This window comes from Monodelphis domestica, chromosome 3 (genome assembly GCF_027887165.1).
Source record: "Monodelphis domestica isolate mMonDom1 chromosome 3, mMonDom1.pri, whole genome shotgun sequence".
In the NCBI taxonomy this organism is placed as follows: Eukaryota; Metazoa; Chordata; class Mammalia; order Didelphimorphia; family Didelphidae; genus Monodelphis; species Monodelphis domestica.
In genome coordinates, this window is record NC_077229.1 from 281,159,409 (window position 1) to 281,184,797 (window position 25,389).

Consider the following 25,389-nt stretch of genomic DNA (forward strand, 5'->3'; position numbering starts at 1 on the left):
GAAGGAAGGAAGGAAGGAAGGAAGGAAGGAAGGAAGGAAGGAAGGAAGGAAGGAAGGAAGGAAGGAAGGAAGGAAGGAAGGAAGGGGGAGGGAGGAAGGGAGGGAGGGAGGGAAGGAAGGAAGGAGGAAATGATGATAATATACAATTGTGTAGCAGAGACTGAATTGGCTGTTATGAACAATCCCAAATCGCTGAGAGCTTTGGCGCTACAAGAAAATTGGTGCTTCCCACACATCCCTAGTAGCCCCAACCCCGGAGTCAGCACCAATGAGAACACCCAGCTCTTATTTCATGTCTTTCCTACTAAAAATGTGTTACTATTTAAAATACCTTTATGTGGTAAATTTTTCAATATAAGGATTGAAAGAAAACTCAAATAAAATAAATATGGGGTAATTAAAAACAAAACAGGCTCTAAGCTAAAACCTGTACCTAATATTTTGTTGCATGTATCGATCTGGATCCTGAGCAGTGAAGGTTGTTAACATGGTACCAGCACGGAGTCCTTCCTCATGGCGCACAAGCTTGGGGTTTGGGTTAAAATGAGGATTCTCATTTACATCGATCACTGTAACAGACACGGTGGCTGTTGACTGTGGAGGGTGCTGAATGCCCTTGGCTAACGGCACTTGGTTTTCTGCAGCTACAGTAAGTAAAAACATCCTATTTGTCTCAAAGTCAATTGGCTGGCAAAAGAGAAAGGAAAGCACCATTAGTAAGCATATGCATGGAGGACAAATATTTTAATTCAGCAATTCATTTCTGTATCACACTCATCAATAAAACATGAGGGTGTAATTATTTTATCTTCTATATAGTATTTACTGATGATACCTCAAAACAATGAAAGATACAAAGATCAATTTCTGAGGTAGTTTTCTCTTTGGGGAAAAAAAATCCTCCACCTCTGCCTCATTTATAACTCCTAGATGTTCCAAGTGGATACAAATTTACAAATATGATTAACAAAACAATGATAAATTTTAAAAGCAATGTGCATATACATTTATCACCATCTTCGAGGTACAAAGAATGTTATATAAGTAGAATACTTTTAATGAGATCCCTAGTTGATGTAGTGGTTAGAGCACTGGGTTTAGAAGATCTGGGTTCAAATCTAGACACTTAATAAAACTCTAATCCTGCGTAATTATGTCAAATACCCTTTTGCCTCAGTTTCCTCAACTGTAAAAAACCCTACCTCACAGAGTTATTGTGAGGATCTAATGAGATAATAATTATAAAAGGTACTTAGTGCAGTGTTTAAAACATTCACTTTCCCTTTATATATCTAATTTGATCCTCACAAGAGCTCTGTGAGGTTGAGACTACAAAGGGCAGATTTTTCAGATATAGAGTAGTCAAGTTCTTATGGCCATAATTTTGACAGTGAAGTCAAAGGTCAAGTTGACCTTTGACTTTAAGTCTAATAACCTTTCGTCATGCGACTTCTCTAAAGAAGAAAATAAGGAAAAGAGTTTTGTAGCATGAAAGCTATTCAGTTTAATCTGTAGTCATGGAAGAAAATGAGAGTCTAGAGAAATCAAATCCACAGATAATCTTAAAACCCTAATTTTAGCCTTTCAATCAAATTTGTGAAGTTGGCTATTAAACAAGTTGATAACAAGTAGTCAAAAGGAATGATTCAAGATTCACCTCTTTTTATTTCCCTTGACTATCTTCTATTGAAGGTGCAAATGAGCAATGAGATAGAATAATGAAAAGAAGCCTGATAACCTAACCTAGATAATTTGCAGTCTAAAAATAATCAAGGAACAATACACAGAACCAAATGGCCAACTATTGCAACATGAGTTAGTGAACTAAGGGCAAATGACCCTCCTCTAACTACACAATCATATGGCCCACAGGCAACATCTAACAGTTAATTATTTCACCCAACAGAAAAAAAGGCAAAAAGTAAGATCATGAATATTTCATGTTTTCAGTGTTAAAGAATTTTTTTCACTTCTGAGTGGAGAAATAAGATTTTTATAGGAAAAAAATAGATCTTTGGCACTTTATAATACAGTACATGCTTTTGAATATAGTCACTATCTGGGCACACTGAATAAAGGTACTGGGGAGAGAAGAGTATATTCTCAATATGAAGGCAGGAGAGAAGGAACTGACCTTTAAAAGTCTTCTAAATTATAGATCTATGTATTTATCATCAGTTAAAGAGCTGCACCCCACCCCCTTCTCTTTAGTACTAAATTGGTCAGCAATTAAGGACTCTAGTAATTATTCTTTCGAAGGCTTTAAAAGAAAAATTTAAAACTGAAAAATTATATCCAAATCTTTCTCCAAATGGTGGCTACCTACCACCCAACCCAATCCATTTCTTTATTACATATTTAACTTTTTTTTGAAACTCTTATTTTCTGTCTTACAATTGAGACTAAGTATTGGGTCTGAGGCAGAAGAGTGGTAAAAGTTAGGCAAATGGGCTTAAGTGTCTTATCAAGGTCACATAGTTAGGAAGGGTCTGAGACCATATTTGAACTGAGGACCTCTCACATGCAGGACCGGCTCTCCATCCACTAAGACACCTAGCTGTCCCTAAACAATCCAATTCACTTCTACAATATCTTCAGGCTTTTTCATCACATGCCAAAAGTCTGCTCAACACTCATTTTGATATGGGTTTGAGTCACCATTCCAAAGAATTTTAAAATATTTATGAAAAGTAAAATCTAAAAATTTTAAACCAGAACAAAAGGTAATAACATGATTTATCTAATATGTTTTCATAAAACCATAAAAAAGTCCAATTTTATTAAAAATAATATATTTATTTAGAATCATGAAATGTTAGACTATAACAATTATAATTGGCATCAAATAATAAACCTAATCCCATTATATAGGAAGATTAGGTTACCAAAGGTAAATCATATGCTCAAAATATCTTTCAAAAATTCTTTAAATCACTCACAAAAAACAAAGATCTACAAGCCGTTCTAGGTAAGAGAGGGTAAGGTCCTCTTTAAATAAAGGCAGTCTATATTAGAAAGATGATGGAGCTAGACTGGTAGATTTGAAAACAACTGAATATAAATTTTACTTTTAACTACACAGATAGGTAGGATCTGATGGATGAACACAAAATGGGGCAAAACTAATCTGTAGGGAAACTAATGAGTAGAGGGAAATGGTCTTATGAGGGCAAATACTCATTAAGTTGAATTGAACACCACCGACACTAGTCAACTAGTTAAGTCAAATACCATTTATTAAATTTCAAGTACATGCTTGAAACCAAACTAAACACTAAATACAATGAAAAAAAAAGGACATGCCCAGTTCTCAAGACGCTAACAGTCTAAAAGGGGAGACAACATGAAAACTACCATGCACATGATAGACTATATATATATATATATATATATATATATATATATATATAGAGAGAGAGAGAGAGAGAGAGAGAGAGAGAGAGAGACAGACAGACAGACAGACAGACAGACAGACAGACAGACAGATAGACGGATAGATGGACGGATGGACGGCCAGACAGACAGATAGATGAGACAGATAGGATGGATGGACAGACACATAGACAGATGATGAAATAGGAATAATCTCAGAGAGAAGGCAGTAAAGATTAAGGAAGACCAAGAAAGCATTTTTGCATAAGATGGGACTTTAGCTGAGACCCAACTGAAGTTGGGAAAGTCAGGAGGTGGAGTGAGGAAGGGTAGTATTCTAGATATAGGGAACAGTCAGTAAAATTGCTAATAAATGGAAGATGAAATGTCTTGAATGAGGGACAGCAAGGAGGCAAATGTCAATAATCTATGAAGTGCATGAAGGAGTCAGGTGTAAAGACCAGGAAGGGGCTGAGTTTTGAAGAACTTTAAAAGCCAGAGGATTTCATATTTGATTCACAAGGTTTGAGGGAAAGACTACGGGGTTTCTTGAATGAGATGGGTGACACAGTAAGACCAATTTCACAGCTGGGATGGGGCAGGAGATAGATTAGAATGAAGAGACAATTGAAGCAGAGAAATAAACCAGAAGGTTACTGAAATAGTGACATGGTGATGGCCTGCAACAGAGAGATGGCAGTGTCAGGGGGAGGGAGAGAAGAACTAATGTGAAGGGACATTATAAAGGAAAATCAACAGGCTTTGTTGATTAATAGAAAAATTAGTGAGGAGCCAATGATGACAGCTATGGGGTAAGCCTGGGTTACTGGGAAGATGCAGTACCCTTGGCAGCATGGTTGGGTTAAGAGAATGTGTTTAATTTTGGAAATGGTGATATCCAACGTTAAACAACCTATAGACAGGTTTAAGATGTCTATGGGTTGTGCAGTTTCAGAAAGGCAACTGGGAGATAGGATTCGGAAGGTCACTATTAGAAGTAGACAATTAGATCAGTCATTAGTATAATGATAATAATTGATCTATGGAAGTTGATGAGATCACCAAGTGGAAAAGTAGAGTGGGAAAAGAAAAGAGGTTCCCCAGGACACAGCCTTGAGGGATATCCATAATTAATGGGCATGACATAAATGAAAATCTAGCAAAGGAGATAAGTAAAAAAGTGGTCAGACAAGTAGGAAGAGAACCAGAAGGGCACAGTGTCATGAAAGCCTAGAGAAGAGTGTATCAGGAAGAGAATGACTGACAGCATGGGAAGGTCAAGGAGGAGGAGGACTCAGGAATAAGCTACCAGAATTGAGAGATTATAAGAAACTTTAGAGGAAAGAATATCACTAGAGCCATAAAATTGAGTCAGACTAAGAAAGAGTTAAAAAGGGTTAAAATAGTCAAAGCACCTCTTGTACATAGATCTGTCCAAGAGTTTAGCCACATAAGAGAAGTGATATAGGAATGTAGTGGCAAACCTACGGCATGTGTGCCCTACCTGTGGGCACATGCACCATCACCCCAGCACAGAGTTCACCAGAGTTTGTTACTAAAAAGCCAGAGACACAGGACCAGGCTGCTCTGCTCCCCTCTTCACCCCTCCCCCTCCCCACATGCACCCGAGGACCTCACTGATATTGGATGACAGCTAGCAGGACTGAGGGACAGAGGAGACATGACCACGTTTGTAGGCACTAGGGAAGCATCCAAGACGTAATGAGCAGAACTGAGTAGAAGTAAGAGTAATAAAAGGGTTAAGCAGCAAGAAATGTCACAGAATCACTGGTGAATAAAGAAGGGAAAAATGATGAAGGAGGAGTGGCAGAAAACATATGAGTGATGTGAGATGAAAAGAGAGAGAAAGTGTTTTTTGCCAATTCTCTCAATTTTTTCAGTGAATATGAAACAATGTTCTTTGTGATGATGGTGGTAAGGGCTGTAGGAGGTTTAAAATGGGGTATAAAGGCTTAGAAAAACCAATGTGGAGATTGGGAAAGTGAATCAATTTTGGAGGTGTGAAAATAATGCTTTGCTGCAATGTGGGCTCAGGTAAGATTATGTAACATAATTTGTAGATGACCTGTTCAGCATTATTTTGAGGTTTTTTTCTAAGCTTCATTCCATAGAATAAGGAAGGAAAGCAGTGGTTTATGGGAGCAATTCAATGCTGATGTTTGACAGGATAAGATCTTCAATAGGAAAAAGGAGCAAAGGATTGGGGTGAAGGGAGCAGTGTAGAGTTGAATTTGGGTGAACAAGGGGTCAAGATGAGGATGAGAAGAGAATGTAGTCAAAGCTGGGGAGACAAATTGAGAAACAACTAAAATATGGAAGGATTGATGATCAGTGAAAATGAAGAACAAGAGTGGAGCTGTAAGGTAGGAAGAGGTGGAATTATAATAGATTCAGATGGGGCAAATGAATTTCAGAGTTCAGGAACATGAACATGGAACATTCTTGGGGTGATGCCAAAATAAAGAGTATGTGTAGTTGTATTGCGGTGGAAAAGTAGGTCATGGGAAATGAAAAGCTTGAGGAATAGAGAAGTTAGAATGTTTGAGGAAGTATCAATATGTATCTGAAATCTACTAAAATGAGGGCTGAAATTGGATATGGGAGAAAAGCAGTGAGCCAAGCACAGACCTACTGAGAAGGAAAGAGAAAAAGTCTTAGAATTTTATAGATAGCAGCTACAAGAATCCTGATTGAGTGATAAATATGGATCAAAGAGCCTTAAAGGAATAGAGGTTACTGAATCATGGTGACAGGTGGAGAACCTGAGAGCAAGGAGCATTCAAAATCCCTCATCATGACCAGTTAGCTGGAGGCATAAGTCAAAGTGTAGACAATCCTGGAAGGGGAAGAGGAGAAAGCTGTCATCAGGAGGGCACCAGGTACAAGAGGATGGAAGGTAGGAGTAATAAAATTAAAGGTTTAATTTGTGACCTATATTGTGTCCTATGAAGTAGGCATTTCAGAAAATACAGCGAAATGTTTGGAGGCTTGAGAATGGGAGGTTGAGGGTGGGAATGGAATGAGTAGAAATAAGGGAACAATCAGTGAATGAGACATGAACTGGATTTGAAAAATGGCAGATGAGGACTTAGAATAACTGGGATCAGAACTTCAATTGTTATTTCTCTATCTCTCATAAAGTTGAATTTGCAAAAGCTAAATGTAAGCAGGAAGTGACTATCGTATGATAAACTTGTTATATGTGTAAACACACATATATAGATATGTGTATATATATATATATTTTTTCCTTTGAGATTCAAGATATGTGACAAATTCTTTAGGGCCCATTCACAAAATTAAATCATTTTACTCTCTGGCCTGAATATACACACATACAACTATTAATACTACTTAATAATGATAAATAATAATAAAATAATAAGTGGACTAGTACTCACTTTTGCAACTGTTACTAAACCATCATTACTGTTTGGATCAGTCTGAATTGTAAAGTGTCCTGTAGAATCTCCTCCAGTGATTTTATATACCGCATTCCAAGCAGATGTATGCGGTTGATCTTTATCTGTCACAGTTAGATTTGCAACTATAACATCTACCCTGTTTTCAGGGACTTCACCGTAGAACTACAAAAAGAAACAATTTCCAGGCACAAATTAATGACCTAGATAAATGAAGGGCAACATGTATAATATCACCAAAATTTTGCAAGACAATCAATTTCTGATAACCTACACTAAATGGAGGGGGAATCCATAGTGCAGATAATAAAAATAAATAATTCATACTTGACTTCCAAAGACAAGATGACATTTTAATTGGTCGATTTACTTTCCTAATTGATTTTTATTTAAGCTTACATTAAAAATCAGTGATGGTCTTATGAATATATAACTATTTAACTTCAGAGAGAATGGTCCAGTAGAGTGTTAAATACTGAGGAGCTTGACTGGTAAGGGAGGCAGCCTGGCTTTTGACTTCACTGTTGTTGATAATGATATTAAAATGTGGACAAAGGAGAAATAATTCTCAATTATGACTTGAAAAAACTATAGGGTCTGATGAAAGTCAGAGAGTTAATTTCACCTGAAACATAAACTTTGCTTTTCTGGAGAATAAGAGAGTTCCAAATAGAGTGGATCCATTTACAATAACAACAATTTAAAAAAAGAGTCATACTAATAATTTCCCAATCATAAACATTTTTAATGTGAAACTGTACTTACAGTCATAGCAGTGAACTCTGGAGGGTTGTCATTGACATCTGTGACTGTGATGACAGCTGTAGCTGTGTTTGAAAGACCATATGTAGGATTTCCTTCCATATCGGTAGCTTGGATTATTAACGTATACTGTTGTACTTTCTAAAAACACATGAGGATGCCAAAACAAGTTAGACAAACCAATTCCCCAAGATAATAATAGGTGTTCTATACAGTGAATGTATGTTCTTACACAGTGAGTTTATTTATTCTTGTTAACAACATTTGAAATGCCTCAAGTGGTGTTTGTATTATTATAAATATCTCTCCATTCCTCGATGCATAGCACATATGAGGATGTACCTGTGTGAAGGCTATAGGTAATCCTGAACATCACTTTATCTTTGCTTTCCCGAGGTTTCCCTCTACCTGCAATTTACCAAAACCAGCAGCGATCAACAAAATCATTTTATTTTTATTTCACGTCCTAAGCTACCAGTTTCCAGGCTCAGATGTAGATGACAGCACTAATGAAGATAACCCCAAAGGCATAAAGTAAAGAAGAGAAAGAAGTATAGATAGTATATAGATGAATCTAAAATGGACAATTGTTCTTTCCAGGCTTAATTAGTATATAATTTTTAAAGCCTCAAGTACATCACATAAACTTTCAGTATCAAATTAGTGGCTCCTCTTTCTCAATATAATCTGTGCCACCAGAGAAATTATTCTTAGTTGCTAGTAAATAAGTAGAGTTTATTTGGCATAGGATGATTTTTCACACAAATAATCATGATTTTTAAAGGGAGTCTGAAGTTTTCAGAACTTAGAATAAATTTTAAAATCAGAAATGACTGAACCTCAAGATATCAGGGGAAAACCGGAAGACCTCTTTAGGCCACTGGTATATATGCCATAGCTTCCACTTAGGAAGAGGGAAATACTATGGATACTATGATATAAAATAGAGCAGATTTCAAGTCTCAATATGGGACCTAGTTTCAGCTCAATCTCTTAGTAGTCATAGGAATTTGGCCAAAATATTTCACGTCTTTGGCCTCTGTAAAAAGAAGGGGGCTGGCCTCAAAGATCCATAACTTTACGCATCCAGTTATAAAATTCTCATAAGTGTATTTCTGAAAATATAGCTGAAACATCTGAATTCCTTGGAGTGAAATTGGCAAAGGGAAAACTACAATAAATTTCATCATTTTCATAATATCCAAGCATTTCAAACAATAACTCCCCTTTACATTAACTATAAAACCAAACTGCAAATTTCAGCACCCTATTTCTTCATGCATTTACCAAACTGAGTCCCATTCTCATGGCATACTTATAACTTTGTCAGAAGAGACCCAAATGAAGACTGGTTTTAGATGTCATTGGGGACAAGGAAAAAAGAAGAGGATAATTCAAAACTCAAAGACTAGATCTGTAAATCATCTGCCCACCCAAATATCAGTCTGTGTTATTTCAATTTTTTTAAGGAAAGGAAATACCCATTTTGTTAATGAAAGTTAGACAGGAATACATCTGGCTGAGCCACTTTCATTTTTCTTAACCCATAACATCTCACTATAATGCTTACGTAGGTTAAAACATTTCTCAACGGCTTCCTTTTCCAATCCAGAGTGCCGTTTCAGCTTAGTGCTCTCATGGTTAGTGAAAGATTATTGCAGGGAATTCAGTTCAGCCTCCCAGCTGAAAACCATGAAGATAAGCATTTGTTATGACTTTGAAATGTCACTTTTGTTAGCTGTTATTTGCAGCAACAGAAGAGAATTCTCAGAAAAAAATGAAAATATATGAAGTGTTTAAAAAAAAGAACATTAAAAAATTGAAACTTCTTGCTAGATGTTGACATAGTGTGCTGATATTCATTGCATAAAGAATCTTTAAAGGGAATGGATTTTTTCTAAAAAAATCAGAAAATATTACCTTTTTTTTTTTTAATTCAGAATGAGGGACAGTGTCAACAGTAGTAACCACTTGGAATTTTACATTGTTTCAAATCCAGACACTTCAGTTTTAGTAAGCTATAAAAGGACACTCTACAAAAGAATACAACCTCAAACTTTATTATAGTTTGCTGCAGGGATGTGTTACTAAATGTTTAATAAATGGATATAAAAAATTATTTGCACAATATACCTTTAAGCTTAATTTGCTTTATTAACATTTTATCCATAAAACAATCTCCTATTTTTCTAGATGTTTTACACAATGTGCTCTAATTCAAGAGTTCTGTCCCCTGTTCTTTGAATGGTATATTCTAGACTAACAATTCAGAGTGAATTATATGGTTTAGGGAGACAGCAATAGGTTTTGAAAAGTTATAATTCCTCTAAGTATAACAAAAATAAATGCTTGGCTGGTATCTTTTTATCACCAAGAGTAAAAATAAAGCCATATGGCTGTTCAGAAATTTAGTTCTAGAAGACATCTATAGAGCACTCAGAGACATAAGAAAAGTTCTTCCCTAACATCAAATCTAGTCTGTTTAGAGAAGCAAAAGCATACACTTTTCTCTTATAGAATAAGGGAGAAAGTTGTTGAAAATACTCCAGACGTAGATATGTTAGAATTATCTGACCTGGAAACATGACACTGAAATTACTTTTGAATAGGAGGGGAAATTTAATTAATTTCTACTTTAGAAAATTAATTTCTACTTTAAAGAAAAAATCAAAGAATCTCCATTAGATTTGAAAAGAGTCCTAAGTCAACCAACTTATCTGTCTACTTGTCTTTAATAAGGATTAGCATAAATGACTAAATGTGGATGAGAATTTTGTTCTTTATCAAAATATTAGAGAAGAATTCATGATGTTCCTTAGCATAACATTCCTTTCAAGAAATTTTTCACATACCTTCCCAAGTTACAGAACCTTAGTTTTTCAATTTCACCTCCCTTCTGTTTTTGGGAGACTTGTTACCAAATACCCTGTGATAAAAATCTCTCTACAGTCTTCTGTTCTTCCTACTAAGTAATTTGACTCCCTTTAATCCTTCCTCCTACTTTCCAACATGCTCTATGTTTAAGAACTGACCAGTGATGAGACAATAAGACATAAAATAAAGATCACTGAACTTGTATTTAGAAGAAATTTGATATCAATTCTGGCTGCACAATTAGCTGTTTGGCCTTGATTATATTAATGGAATTCTCTGGGACTCAGTTCCCTCATCTGTAAATTGATATCATTAGATCGCATGACTCCCAAGGGTCCCTTACACCATTAAAATTCTGTTTCATCATAGGATTATCTGGTGATTAGAGGAAGCTAGAGTCCTATATCTGCATATCAGCATCAAAGATTATCTATAAAGAACAGAAATACATTAAGATTTGTACGACGAGCTAACCCTATTAAGCTAGCACTGGAGAGAAAATACCTAAGAATCTGATTTTAAAACTGTCATTTAGCCTGTGTTTATAAACATTTAAACATTGTATTTCTCATAAAAGGAGAGGTGAAATATCATATTGATCTGAAATAAGAGAGCTGCAAGGAGTATTACAAAATCTAAATGCATTTCAACAATTTCTAACACAAAGACATTTTTCAAATAGGAATCTTCAGCACTTTGATGTTAATAGGTACAATTTAATAGGCATATATCTTACCCTAAATGTGCCTCTTAGTTTAGCAGCAAACACTATAATTCTCATGGGTTCCTATTACTATATTAAGGTCTACAGCACTCATTTTAGAATATATATTATTAATAGCAGTAGTAAAACTTTATCTAATCCAGTTCAAATCAAAGCTATTATGCCAATCAGAAAAAAATCCAGGAAATCCAAATTCTTGATATTCTTACCAATTATATTTATTACCATCTTTCAATGTCTCCTTTAAGGACACTTCATGCCATACATTCTATCCGAAAAGCTGATTTTTCTATAATGACTTTTATTTATTAGCATTTTGATAATTTAAGGATACTGATTAGTATATTCAGAAATCTCTGAAATCCAAAAGTATTTTCTGAATCATCAATTATGTTAAATTATACTTAGTATAGATTTTATTATATTTATTTGTATTTTACTGGTTGAAATGCTAGTCATTTATTTTGACAAATAGCTACTAAGTATCTACTACAACCTTAACATAGTACAATATCTTTTAAGAGGTGAGAGGAGAATTACAAAATAAGAATGAAACATGGCCTCTTATCCTCAAGGGAGGGAGTAGTTGGGTAAAAAAGACAAGAAAGCTAATTTTGTTCAATTTATATAATTTCCTTAAATAAAAAAGTATTTAATACAGATAATACACATTAAAATCCATAAAAACAAGAGATCCATTTGGGGACTTTAATGTCAGAAGAAAAGAAGGATAGAGATACTTTGACTACAATTGGACCTTGAAAAAAGGTGGAAAGATGGGAAAGTGAAAAAGCAGAAGACCATTTTATATAGAAAGAACAGTACAAACCAACAATCAGAGATAGAAAAGAGCTGGGGTTTTGTTTGTATGCTTTTTTTTTTTTGGCAGGGTAATGAGATTTTACTGGCTAGAATTAAGGGTTCACATATGCTTATCCATAAACTGCTTATAGATAGATAGACAGACAGACAGACAGACAGATAGATAAGTAGATAGACATATGTATTTTTATATATACAAGTATATGTATGTGTATATGTATATATATAACATTTTAATTAACAAAAATACATATAGTTTGATGCAAGGGAATTTTAGCTATAAGAGCTTAATACTTTCAACTTGAAGCTATTGTAGGAAGTTGCAAAAATGTTCTAGGACTAGATGAAAACATCTAATCAACCTGAAAAATGTGCCTCAGCTTTGCTAACTGTGACAATATATATCCGTCTACAACTTATATTATGGGAACGGAGAAGATACTAAAGTGAAATGATCAAAAAGGGTAGTTTCCCCAATCTATTATAAGAGTCATTAAGCCAATTTTAATACTCTAGTTATTATTCTCTAAAATCAATCAGATGTTAAGCACTTTAGTACTGAGTACTGTCACAAAATCAAGAAATGACTTTAAAATTAATCTTAAAAATTAAAATGCTAAAAATGGCCCTTCATTTTTTGCTACTATTTTAATTTTACTATCATTTTTACTTTTAATTCACCAAAGTACTTCCTACCAAGAAAGTCAAATATATCACACTTAAATGTGATGCAGAGAAAGATTAACAGATATTGTCATAATATATACATTGTAAATATAAAATTATAGATTGACACAGTTTTTATTCATTTAAATGTTTTAACCTTGGAAAGGAATAAAAAGAATGCCTTCCACAAAAGACGAAATATTATATAAAATGGCATTTTAGATCCTGTGGGAAAAAAGGGAGATGAAATGAACAGAAGAAACCTTTTAGAATAAAATGGGTTTGCATCAGCTTACTTCTCTGTCCAGTCCAGCTGCCACTGTGATAATATCTCCAGTTTCATTGTTGATTGTAAACATGTTGGATGAAGGGGACACTGGGGCCTGGGACAGAATTCTGTACCTCAGCATTCCATTTAGGGCATTTGGATCATCAGCATCAATTGCAGTCACTGTCATCACGTAAGTTCCTAAAGGCAGAACAAATGTCACAGAAATAGTTGATGCCAGTTAACCAGGATTGCAGAAAAATTTATGGTCATTCCATTATGGACCCCAATTTATTAATCTGATAAATCTTGAATTTTTACTCTTACTTAATAAATTTTTTAAACTCTCTTCTAGGGGCAGAAGTGGAAAATTTTGAATCTATTTTAAAAATATGATTGTATTTATGTTCTTGAAGAGATGCTTTATATGAGAGCAACATTCTTAAAAGCTTTTATAAAATACTTACTTCTCCTTAAGCAATTTTTAAAAATAGGTCAAATTTATTATATATTCTTAAGAGATTTGGAATTGGAGGCGTCTTTAGGAATGATCTAGACCAGAGGTGTCAAACTAAGTACATCTCCAAACCAGATTCAAATAAAATTGGGAAGTATTTAACAAAATAAATAAGAAAACAAGAGAACATAGATAATTGTCAATATGGGCTTCTAAGTCAATATGAGACCAAAGTGGTCCCTCTGTAAGGTTTGTTAGTTTTGTTTAGTTGTTTTTAGTTACATCTGACCCTTCATGACTCCATTTGAGATTTTCTTGGCAAAGATACTAGAGTGTTTTGCCATTTCCTCTCCTGGTCATTTTACAAATGAGGAAACAGAGGCAAACAGGGTAAAGTGACTTGCCTGAGGTCACACATTTAGGAAGTATCTGAGACCAGATTTGAACTCAGGGAGATGATTATTCTTCAAATGGATCTAACACTATCCATTGTGTTAGATAATGATCCACATAGGGCTTAGAGGACTCCATTTCTACCTGAATTTAATACCACTGATTTAGACCAACCATTTAATTTCACTTTCTTTTTTGAGGAAATTGAGTCTAAGGGAGTTTAGGTGATTAATGTGTGGTTATGGACAAAGAATCCTTTTATTCAATTCAGTATGACATTTGATAGATGTTCTATTATCAAAAGGAAATCTGTTCAAAGCATATATATATATATATATACCAAAAAATATCAATGTCCCTTTAAATGTCTATGAAAATAAACTGATAGACATTACTTGAATTTTTTTTTTGGCAATATTTTTTAGTTTTTGGGAGAGACACATCGGGCTTTACCTTCCCAAGTGTTTCAGTCATTCACAGACACTGTCTGGCCCATAAGGGAGCACATTCAGTTTGTTTTGGTTATATAACGGATGAAATAAATTAATGATTTAGCTATTGGAGAGAAGCATATTCATTCTTTCTCCCCAAAATTAAAGGGATAAAGGAACCCAATATACATTCTCAAATTTGTAAAATATTTTATTATGGCTGCTACCAATAACAACTCACATTTATGAAGTTTATCAAAGGTTTTCTTATAATTCTCTTGTATAAATTTATATGCATTTTAATGATAAGGAAAAAAATTCTGAGAGGTCAATGAATAGCCCATGGTCAGAAAGCTAATTTAAAAATCTACAATATAAACAATAAATGTGCAAGATCTAGCAGGATAATCTATATCTACCAAAATAAAATAACAAAACAAATATAAAACAAGAGACAATACAAAATAACAAACAATACAAACAATACAAATATGAAAAACAATACAGATTTTTTAAAGAGTAATTTAGATTTTTTAAAACAATACTCAACATCCTGAAATATGAACATATATAAGTGAATTGTAAGTAATTTTTTCTCACTTATAACAAAGTTTTAGAAGGGTTTAATTTAAAGCTAGATTTTTTAAAAATCTCATTAAATTAGTTCATTTGAAAAGGAAAAGAATAGTTTTATTCAAATTCCAGTTATTTCTTTTGAATTTTTCTATTTTTTAGTAGTTAAACCATGTAATTTAAAGTCTTTTGCCAGTGTATTATATTCTAATTAGTAAAAAGTAAATCATTGTCAATACTCAGAACCAGATTACACAGGCAGAAATGCATAGAATAGAGTTCAATTTAAGAATCAAGAGTCAGTTCTTTTAAAGTAAGGCTAAAAGGATAAATACTGTTGAAAGAAAGAATGGATAAAAATGTTCGCTATTACTCTATAAGTATTGGTAGCTCATTCATGTACCTATATTTTTTCTTGTTAGCAGTTTCAAGTCAGTCATAACCAGTTAGAAATGGAATTGTTTTAAAAGGAGTACATTAAGAGAGACCAGTTAATTTCAACTTTTGATACACATGTTGAGTGGGAAAGGAATTAGCATATATTAAGCATCTACTATGTGTAAGTCAGGTACTTTTCAAATATTATCTAATTTGATCTTCATAACCCTGTGAGGTAGGTTTTATCCCCATTTTGTACTTATGAAACTGGAGCAAATGTTGAGCTTGCAAAACAGGGTCATCTCACTGGGAAGTATCTTAGGCTGGATTTGAACTCAAGTTTTCCTGATTCCAGTCCCAACATTCCATTTATTGTACCATTCCTTTCTAAATCTTAAAGCATTTTAAAATATATGTTATCATCATTCTGGTACCCACTAAGCTAGAATAGTCAAAGATCCAGTTGATCAAGGAAGGACTATTGAATAACAAACACAAGACATCTGAAATCTTACTCAAATGTTGGACAAAGAAGCTTATCAATGTATTAGTGGCTAATGAGTAGTTTATTAACAAATATTCTGGAGGTTCAAAAATGCTACCTGAAGAGGTCACTGAAAGAACTCTAATAAGTTCTTTCTATAGATTTTTTATTAAGTTATGTAAGAACTTAATAACAGCCTCTTGTTAAATAAACAACCATATAAGCAAGAAAGCAAATGCATAACCCATGATCAAGGAATCTTTATGGTATGGAAAATTTTTTAAAGTTATGGGTGGAAGTTCACCCTTGAGCGGGTTATTATAAACCTCTAAGGTTTCTTGTAATTTGTTGATGCTATAGGAATCATATTAAAGGAATGATGAATGATTCTATCAGAATTCAGAGAAGGGAAAAATCATTGTAGGCTAATATAATCATCTTTTTCTCATTTATTTTCTAATACATATAATACATCCTGCCCATTACGTTTATTTGTGCCCAAAAAATTAAGAATAGAAGAAAATAAAATTAGACACCTTTGATCCTTAAAATGCTTATAGCTACCTCTTAATTAAGCAGCATTTCTTAATGAAACCTAAAACTAAAAATTTTCAGATACCTGGTTTTGATCCTTCAGGAACTGTTCCATTCCAAACCTGGTGTAAAAACTCTGGTCTATTATCATTCATATCAATGACATTGATGACAATGTCTATGGGATTCTCTACTTGATTTCCATTTATATCCACTGCATGTGCCCTCAACTGCAAGAACAATAGAAAACAAAACAATTTCACCAAACATAAAACAAACAAAAACTACCTTAGTAAACAGATCAGAATTCCTATACTCTGCTATGAAAATATTCTGAATCTATTGCAAAAAATGAAAGAAAAAACTTTTTCCCATAAACTTTTCATCATATAAATATAATAAATTTAGTAATGATAAAACTAAGCTTAGAGTTCTACATTTTTTAAAAGGTTATCAAATATTTTATACAAGGAAAACAAGAAATGAGAATTTAGAGAGAAAATGTTTCTATGGGCCACAGAAATAATGTCTCCAATGTTTCTTTTGCTCAAAAACATATATGTATTTTGCCATTTAAATCTAGTACATGTTCAGTTCAATATACAAAAACACCAAACATTTAGGATTTCGTTAGGAGAGGAAGACTTATTACTGTAATTTTTTCCACTAAGGCAAATTACAATATGTCAACAATTTAATAGATAAATTCATAAATCTGGAAATGGGAGAGATCCAAGAGATATTCAATGAGTCGTCTAAGGTCATCCAAGAAATGAGCAATAGAACTTGTTCTAGCCCCTGCCTCAAAGCTGAAATAAATTCAAGAGAGAGAGATATCAGAGGTTCTCATATCAGAAGTGACATTTAATCCCAGGTCTTCCTAAATCCAAGCCCAGAATCTCCTCACTCTAAAACATTGCCTCCAGTGTGAAATTTAATAGTTACAACTATAACCGAGTATTACAACTTTGAAAATCAAATTGTGGCAGAAAAAAAAGTGAAAATAAGAATGTATCATTCAACACAAAAGTGAAGCAGGCTATCTATAATTACCAGTCACCAAATATCTTACATGAAAACGTGCTATTTGTTCCCGATCCAAAGGCTTTGTCACTGACAGCTGACCGGAGATGGGGTTGATTATGAAGATACCAGTTGGAGGCTGGTCAGCTCCTGGGCCAGTCACACTGTATCGCAGTGAAAGATTTTTATCTCTATCAGATCTAATCTAGGGACCAAAAAGACAATAACATTAAATCAAGAAGAGACTAAATGAATCTATTAGCTAAAGTATACAATGTGAGCTCTAATGTCTTTTTTCAGGTATAAAGTTTCTTTCTATGGATTTTTTTTCCTTCTTTCTTCTTCCTTCCTTCTTTCCTTTCTCTCTATTGCTTATTCCTTATCTTTCTTTTACTTTCACACCACATCTTTACAGAAAATTCAACTACAGAAAACAAGCCACAGCATTGAAACTATTCATGTTTGTTCTCCTTCTCTGCACCCTGTTGTTAGGATTCGAAAGAATATGCCAATTTCACAAGGAAGACTAGGTCAGCATTAACTTCTAGGAGAATTCTACCTAGAAGCAATCAAATAATAGTATAACTTTGGAAGTTTTACAGTTTTTCAAAATCTTACTTCTCTTCCAAGAGGACTCTTAGATGTAATGTTTTAAACTAAAAAAAAATCTGTTACATTTCTTCACTATAAGATTTTAAATAATTTGGAAAGTTATTTTTCATAATATTTCAAGTATTTTCATTTGTTAGTTCACTGATGTGTGGATTAAAGCCAGAAGCAAAGCTTCTATGCACATCTATGTCGCTGGCCTTTACCAAACCAATGATCAATTAACAAGTATTTATTAAGTCTGTCAATAAACATTTATAAAGTACCTACTATGTGTCAATTATTGTATTAAGTCCTGGAGATATTAAAAAAAAAAGTGGGAAGAATGTCCTAGCCCACAAGGAGTTCACAATCTAATGGGGTACCAAATATTTCCAGGATACAAGCATGAAGAATGAAAAAAAAAATCTCTCAAGCATCTTACTTTCTAAATGGAAAAACAGATGTATGTATGTGAGTGCACTTGTGTGCATGTAGAGCATACATAGAATATAAATAAATACTAATGCATACAAGATACTTAAAAAGAGTGATAAATTTTTGATCAACTGTCTAGATAAGAAAGTGGTAGAGAAAATACCAATAAATAATATTGTAATATTATTTTTGCAATATTGTATATTTGTATGTGTGATATTTTATAATAAATAAGAATGGTAAGAAAATACAAAAATAAACTTGTGCTTAATTATCAGCACCCTCTTAGATATAAATACAAAATATAAAATGATTTAAAGTAATTCAGAGGTTTAACAATTTTGGGGTTCTGGAAAAACCTCCTCAAGAGGAGTTATTTGAGCTGAGTCTTGAATGAATGGAATTAGATAGAAGTGAAAAACAGAGCATTGCAGATATGGCATATAGCTTGTGCAAATGTTCAAAAGCAAGAGATAGAAAGAATGTCATGTATTGAGACCAACAATATAGAATGAGTGAGGAAAAGCGATGTGAAATAAATCTGGTAAGTCAGCATGGAGCCAGATTGAGAAGGGTTTTAAATATCCAAAAAAGGAGTGTCTGTACTTGAATGAACAACAATACTATGTACTTCTGAACTATGTACTTTCTTTGAATAACTGGGTCAGGACTTTTTCAGCAAAGATGAAAATCTTTTCAATTTTTTTACAGTCGCTGTAATTCATGCAGAATAAGGAAAAAAGTAGAATTCAAGTAGTATACAAAGCTTCCTTTGACATATACTCATCCATAGCACCCTATGCCTTTAAAGCAATTGCCTTTTCTTAAGTGGAAAGGGCAGGGATCCTAGTGTGAATCATTTTGACTTTGGCAGAAATGACTAAGACAAGGATAAAATGTACATATACACAAAATATTCTGGAGAAAGAAAGAGTACAAATAATTAGAAAAATCAGGAAACGCTTCCTGTAGGAAACAGAAGTGGAGCTAAAAATTGTAGGAAGCTACAGTTTTGTAAAGCCAAATTAAGAATATAGTGTAGCCTGTGCAAAGATACAGAGGTAAAACGTAGAAAGTCAAGTGCAAGAGATGACCTACTAGTTTAATGTGGCTGGAACACAGAGGGCAATAAAGTAAGATTCCTCTGGAAAGTTAAGCTGGCTAGATACTAATAAGCTCTAAATACTAAGCAAACATATATATTTTATCAATAAAAAGAATGGGAAATGCTTCAATTTCTATTTTGGAGGAGAAATGACTCATTAGCCAAAAGGCAAATATTTTAAAAATGGAGCAAGGAAGCATATATTACCATGACCTCATCCAAAACAAAGAACCAAAATAAAACAGAAGCTCATTTGTTCTTGCCAACAAAACTGACTCAAGTTCTAAAATTTTGCTAACTTACCCTAACTAGCTCCTGAGGGAAAGGTCCTCTTGAGTTTTCTGGCAAGTTAATCGGAGGAATGACCCAGTCTCTCTTTTGTCTTTGTAGGTAGCCATTGTGATTTGATGACTGCCTTGGAAATACAATTTCTTCAATTTCTTGAGGTTCCTTTGGATTAAAAAGGATTGAAGTTAAGTATCATCATATAGTGCAAAAGATATCAGCAGATATTTCAGTATTACATAACTGTGACTTTATAATAAAATATAATGGCTAGATGAAAAGAGGTGTACAATTTTACTGAGTTAAAAAAAAGGAAAATCTTTTTATCTAGAAAACACTCCTAAAAAAATAGCAAAGTTAAAAAATGAAATCAACAACAATGAAACAGTAGAACCGTGCTTTGTTTCAAAAGTTGCATCATAAGTAATTTATTATGTGCCACAAGTGTAAACTTGTTTTTGCTTCCATAAACCAACTAGATAGTACTTAATATTGAGCAATATATAATTGTACCCCTTAAATATTTCTCATTAGTTGGAACCACAATTCAGGTAATGTGCTATTGTACATTAAATTTAAGTTTTGGTGTGCTAAAATATAATTTGAGTTCTCAGAGAAGTTTAATACATACTGGTAAGAAATGTCTCAAATATTTATGAGCCTATTAAATCCCACAGAATTAATGCTGTAATTATTCTAAACCTATGTCAGCCATGATGGATGCTATAGATGACCCACTTTTCACACTGAGCATTAATCTCTGCTGGATGCCAACATTTTCTTTCTGTTTCCTTCTGTGTATCTGCAGTCATTTTAGCCATTATCACTTGCAGCTTCTGTGAAAGCATGTACATTAGTTGGCTAGCACAAACCTACTCAACACAAAAATGTATCATTTCGAGAAAGGAATCAGTAGTCTCTTTTTCCTCCAATAAAACAATGTCTTTTAACAAATATTTAATATAATTAGAGTCAATGGAAGAAATGTCATCATTATAATCTGTGATCCCAAAGGCTATTTCCTACCTACTGGTATAAGTATAATGCCCACATAAATGCATAATATATGAATCATCTCTCCACACACAAATAGTTTTATTGCCCTCCTTAGAAATCTTGGAAACCAAAATGTTTGGGGCTGAGGGAGACTCCCCTTCTCATTTTTTCTAAATAAAACTAAAAGAAACAGAGTATTCAGTAAAACATTATTACAACAGTTTAGTTTATTTATTTAACTGTACTCTGATGGGCTACAATTAAGTTATTTTATCTTGGTTCATAACAGTTTCCACCAGAGGGAGTATATCTTTTCTAAAAGTCTGGATGGTATTATAAATAATTCACACTCTCCAATTTGATTATTAAGGAACAAGACAAAACCAATACTCCTTGCCAGGAATGCTTTCCTGCTTCTGCTGTAAATCTGCAATTCCCATCTAATAAACTTGATGGATGATACCTTGCAAAGAATTGTTTATTTTGTGGTTATATTTAACTGCTTGAATAAATACTGTAATGCTTTCAAGAAATTTAAAAATAAAGAAACAACTACTTGTAATTTAAACATAGCTATAAATCTCAAAAATGCAAACAAATATTTCGAATACAACTTTTATATGCTTAAAATTAGTCTAAATGTCTTGGAAGACTAAATTAAAGTGGTATGAGATTTTGTTGAAGTGACTAGTATGAAATTTATTTAAGTACTTGCACTCCATTACTAGGATATAAGTGGAAGAAGTCCAAGTTATACTTTTTAAATCGGATTTTTTAAAGACAGAATCCTTCAAGATTTGCAAACCTTCATCAGGTTGTCCGTGATTGTCGGATTAAGGCTAAGTTTCACTGCCATTTGCCACTTTTCCTGAGTTTCTTTGTCCTGGGCATATATCAGGAATTTAGCATGCTCCATAGCAAGTGGAAAACTCCTTGCTGCATAGACCACTCCATCTTCATCCACCTTAAAATCTCCTGGTTCGCTGCTTTCATACTGTACTTTCCTTTTTCCATTGCAGTTGCTAAAGTTCACTATAATGCAAACAAAAAAAAACAGAAAAACAATGATACTGTAGGCAGTATGGCTAAAACATATACACATAACCATTAAGGGTTTTGGAGAAAAAAAATGCAACCCAATTCTTTTATGTCCCAAATCCTTTTCATCTATTTTCTAGAGGCAAAAGGGGCAGTGGAGAGAGCACTAAACCTGGAATCTGCAAAGCAGAGTTCAACTTCAGCCTCAGATGCTTATTAGCTGTGTGATCAAGGGTCAATCATCTCTGTCTCCCACAGTTCCCTTAACTATAAAATAGGAATAGTATTTCCCTGGGTTGTTGTGAGGATCAAATGAAATAATATCTCAAAGAATATGTGGCACACAGTGTCTAGCACATATTAGGTGTTTTGTGTGTGTGTGTAAATGTTCTTCCAACTCCCTTCTCTTGTAAACTAGTATTTTTACCTTCTATTTGTATAAACCAAAAAGGTTTTATGTTTACCACAAGCACACCTGAGAATAATACCTAAATGATAAGATTCAATCCAAAGCATACATGCCTCTATAAATTTTCATTAACAGCTAGTTGAGACGTTTTTATGACTTCATTTCTATGTAGTTTGAGCTGGCTCCTAACTGGTTTTCTTCTAGACTTTTTCAACTTTGCTATGTATGTTATACTAACAACAAATTAATTTTCCAATAACACCACTTTCGTCTTGTCACACTGCTGACAGACCTATAATGAATCCTAACTGCTTGTCCAATCAAACCTAAACTCCTCAGACTGGCTTGGAGGGCTGTTCATATTATGGCCTAATCCTTCCCTGTTTGTACTTATTTTTGTTTCCAAGAAAAAACGGTCATTTGCAGTCAGGCTGGCCCTCTCTTTGTCCTTTATACAATGCTCACTCCCTTATTTTTCGTTGCCCCGCTGCTCAGAATGACCACACCAAAACCCAAATACATTTAAGCTAATGATTTCAAGGCTCAACTGATTTCCACCATGCAGCTGGTTAAACCTTAAGAAGCAAGGTATCAAGGAACTAATTTAATATCTACATGTTATCATCAAAGGCTACAGATAGACAGATGACGGATGACTTCCTTTCCCTCCCTCAGAAAAGTTCTCTTAGTCTAGTGGCTACTAAAAATGTATTCATTTTCTAGAGTCTGAATGAACTCACAATCTGAGTTATTGATATAAACAGAGCAAATTACATTTTAATCTTAAAGACACCATAAGTCAAGAAATTAAAAACTTCATAAATGTTGTCTACAGAATATAGAAACTAAGTCAGACCTTTTCACACGAGCTTACTTCCCCAATGTGGACACTGCTACAATTTTAAGAATGTCACTTCACTATTAGATAAAAGACACAACTGTATATTATATAGCACACAGAATAATGCAACCCTTTAAATTCATTATTTGCATATTTAACTCATTGTTTTCTCAAACAAAAATCGGTAAAGAAGATTTGCTAATGGTTAATCACGTGTTAATCAAATGTACTATAAAATTCTAAATTTAATTTAGTAAATTGAAAATATATTGAGGAGTGGGAAGGGGCAGGAAAGGCTGACAGAACAGAAGAGATGAACTCCCATGGTTCCAGTGCTAATCAGCAAAAGACAGCTCTATGGAATTTGCACTGTCTGGTTTAGATACAAATGTCATAGTGATGCAGGGTGGGAAGGAGGCAACTCTTTGAAACAAACTCATTTGCAAATAAGGAGAGAAAATGGTCCCTTTTTTCTCTACACAGGGGTCGATGCTGGGTGAGCTCCTCCCACAAGTTGTCTGAATGCTAAATATTTCACCTCTGTGAGTCAGACATTGGGAAAACACTTGGGGAAAACTGTGTCATGCCAAGTCATTTGAAAGTAAATTAGGTTTTCCATGGCCACCAACTCCAAACTATAATCAATGGAGAATAATTTAAGTATTCTTTAATGTTATTATGTGGGTATTTCACTTGAGCTAGTCCTAAGTCAGTTTAACTTTAAAGATAAATTAATACTAAATTATCGGTCTAGATTTTTATATAATTTCTAATAATTCTCTTTTATTGATCACATAAAGAGAGTGATTCAGAAATGAATTTAGCAAGCTTGTAACTTCTAACAAATCTTTTCTATTCTTTAGGCAGCAGTGGAGAGAGCATCAGGGCTAAAATCAGGCTGATCTGATTTCAAATCTAGTCACAGCCCTTAACTAGCTATGTGACCCAGGGAAGTTACTTAATTTGTTTGCCTCGGTTTCCTTATCTACCAGAAGGGGATAACACCACCCATCTTCTAGGGTTACTGTGAGGATTAAATGAGATCATAATTGTAAACTTAGCAGAGTACCTGGCACATAGCTACTATATGAATGTTGGTTGTTATTTTTCATTTCTTTCCACTCTCATATGAACAATAAACCCAGCACTCTTAAACTTGCTCCCCCAAAAAGAATATAGAATTTATGAGTTTTCCTAATTTGCTCTATATGTTTTTCATATATCTGTGCTACTATACCATACTAGAAATTCTCATAGTCAAGCTTTGACCACATCTTTTTCTCTTCAATCATTTGCAAATGAATTCACCTATGCAAGAATTTAAATTTTCCTAAACAGTTTTATTAGACATTGTTGAATAAAATAATGTTTACAATTTTTAAAGGACAATGGCTACAAATTACTCTCACCAAAGATAAGAATTTCTAAGGAAGTTTTTTTTTTAATTTTGCCACCTTTCAATTTGTTACAGTTAACTAAGCTTAGAAACTCAATACAAGAAGATAATTTTTCCAAATGTGAAGGGTCAATGGAAAAAAATATCGCTCAAGATTTATTGTGTGCCTATTAAGCACCAGGTACTGTTTTGGGTGCTCGAGATACACAGATTTTCTCTTCTCTCAAGGAATTAATATTCTCTTGAGAGGAGACAAAATATATACAATTAAAAATGAAATAGAATAAATACAAAAATAACTATAATATCAGAGGGGAAGGGGATGTAGAACTGAGGGCAGGATCAGGAAAAGTTTTATATAGAAAGAAGTCTGAGTTGCATCTTTAAAGAAGGTAGAGCAAAAATAAAAAAACAGGGGAAATGTTACATAATTCTTAAATAAAACAGATTTCAGTGCTTAAAATATTAGAATAATAAAATTTGAATTAAAATCTGTTTAATTACTTACATAGAGAAAACTTCAATTAAATAATCTATTCACACTACATTCTCTATTAGTCTCGATGCCCCAAATAGCTAGCTTATACAACATTGTTAAATTTTGCTAAGAAGGCTAACAAAATTAAACATTAGTTATGATTTATAAAATTATCTAATAATTAATTTTAACCATAGTCATTTAACCAAATTAACAAGAGTCTGTAGATTCTTTATAGGGTAAGAGAGAGGTTAGGGGAAATTGGTATGGACTAGTGCTTTTACAGGTGATGGTGAAGATATAATTAAATCATCTGTAATTCTGTCTCAGCTACTCCCTTGGCCACTAAGGAGTTAAGTGACTGCCCAAGAATTTGGATATTTAGAATGAATAAAACGGAATCTAGGTGGATAGAATGCTTGACCTGGAATCAAGAAGACTAAACTACATGAATTCAAATCTGGCCTCACATACTAGCTCTGTGACCCTGGGCCAAGTCCCTTGCCTCAGTTCCTCATCTGTAAAAATGAGGTGGAAAAGAAAATGGCCAACCACTCCAGTATCTTTGCCAAGAAAACTTCAAGTTGGGTTATGAAGAGGCAACTACAAAT

General features: G+C 33.6%; 1 protein-coding gene across 1 annotated transcript in view; it reads right to left on the reverse strand.

Moving 5' to 3' along the window:
* CDH2 (cadherin 2) overlaps positions 1 to 25,389 on the reverse strand; it is a 266,200-nt gene that overhangs the window by 52,859 nt on the left and 187,952 nt on the right. Inside the window, exons 3-10 of the mRNA XM_007487574.2 lie at positions 21,422 to 21,648; positions 19,639 to 19,785; positions 17,254 to 17,409; positions 16,267 to 16,411; positions 12,960 to 13,132; positions 7,581 to 7,718; positions 6,795 to 6,980; positions 434 to 687 (exon numbers count right to left, since the gene is read on the reverse strand). Of these exons, the coding sequence (XP_007487636.1) occupies positions 434 to 687; positions 6,795 to 6,980; positions 7,581 to 7,718; positions 12,960 to 13,132; positions 16,267 to 16,411; positions 17,254 to 17,409; positions 19,639 to 19,785; positions 21,422 to 21,648 (1,426 nt within the window). The remainder of the gene's footprint in view (positions 1 to 433; positions 688 to 6,794; positions 6,981 to 7,580; positions 7,719 to 12,959; positions 13,133 to 16,266; positions 16,412 to 17,253; positions 17,410 to 19,638; positions 19,786 to 21,421; positions 21,649 to 25,389) is intronic.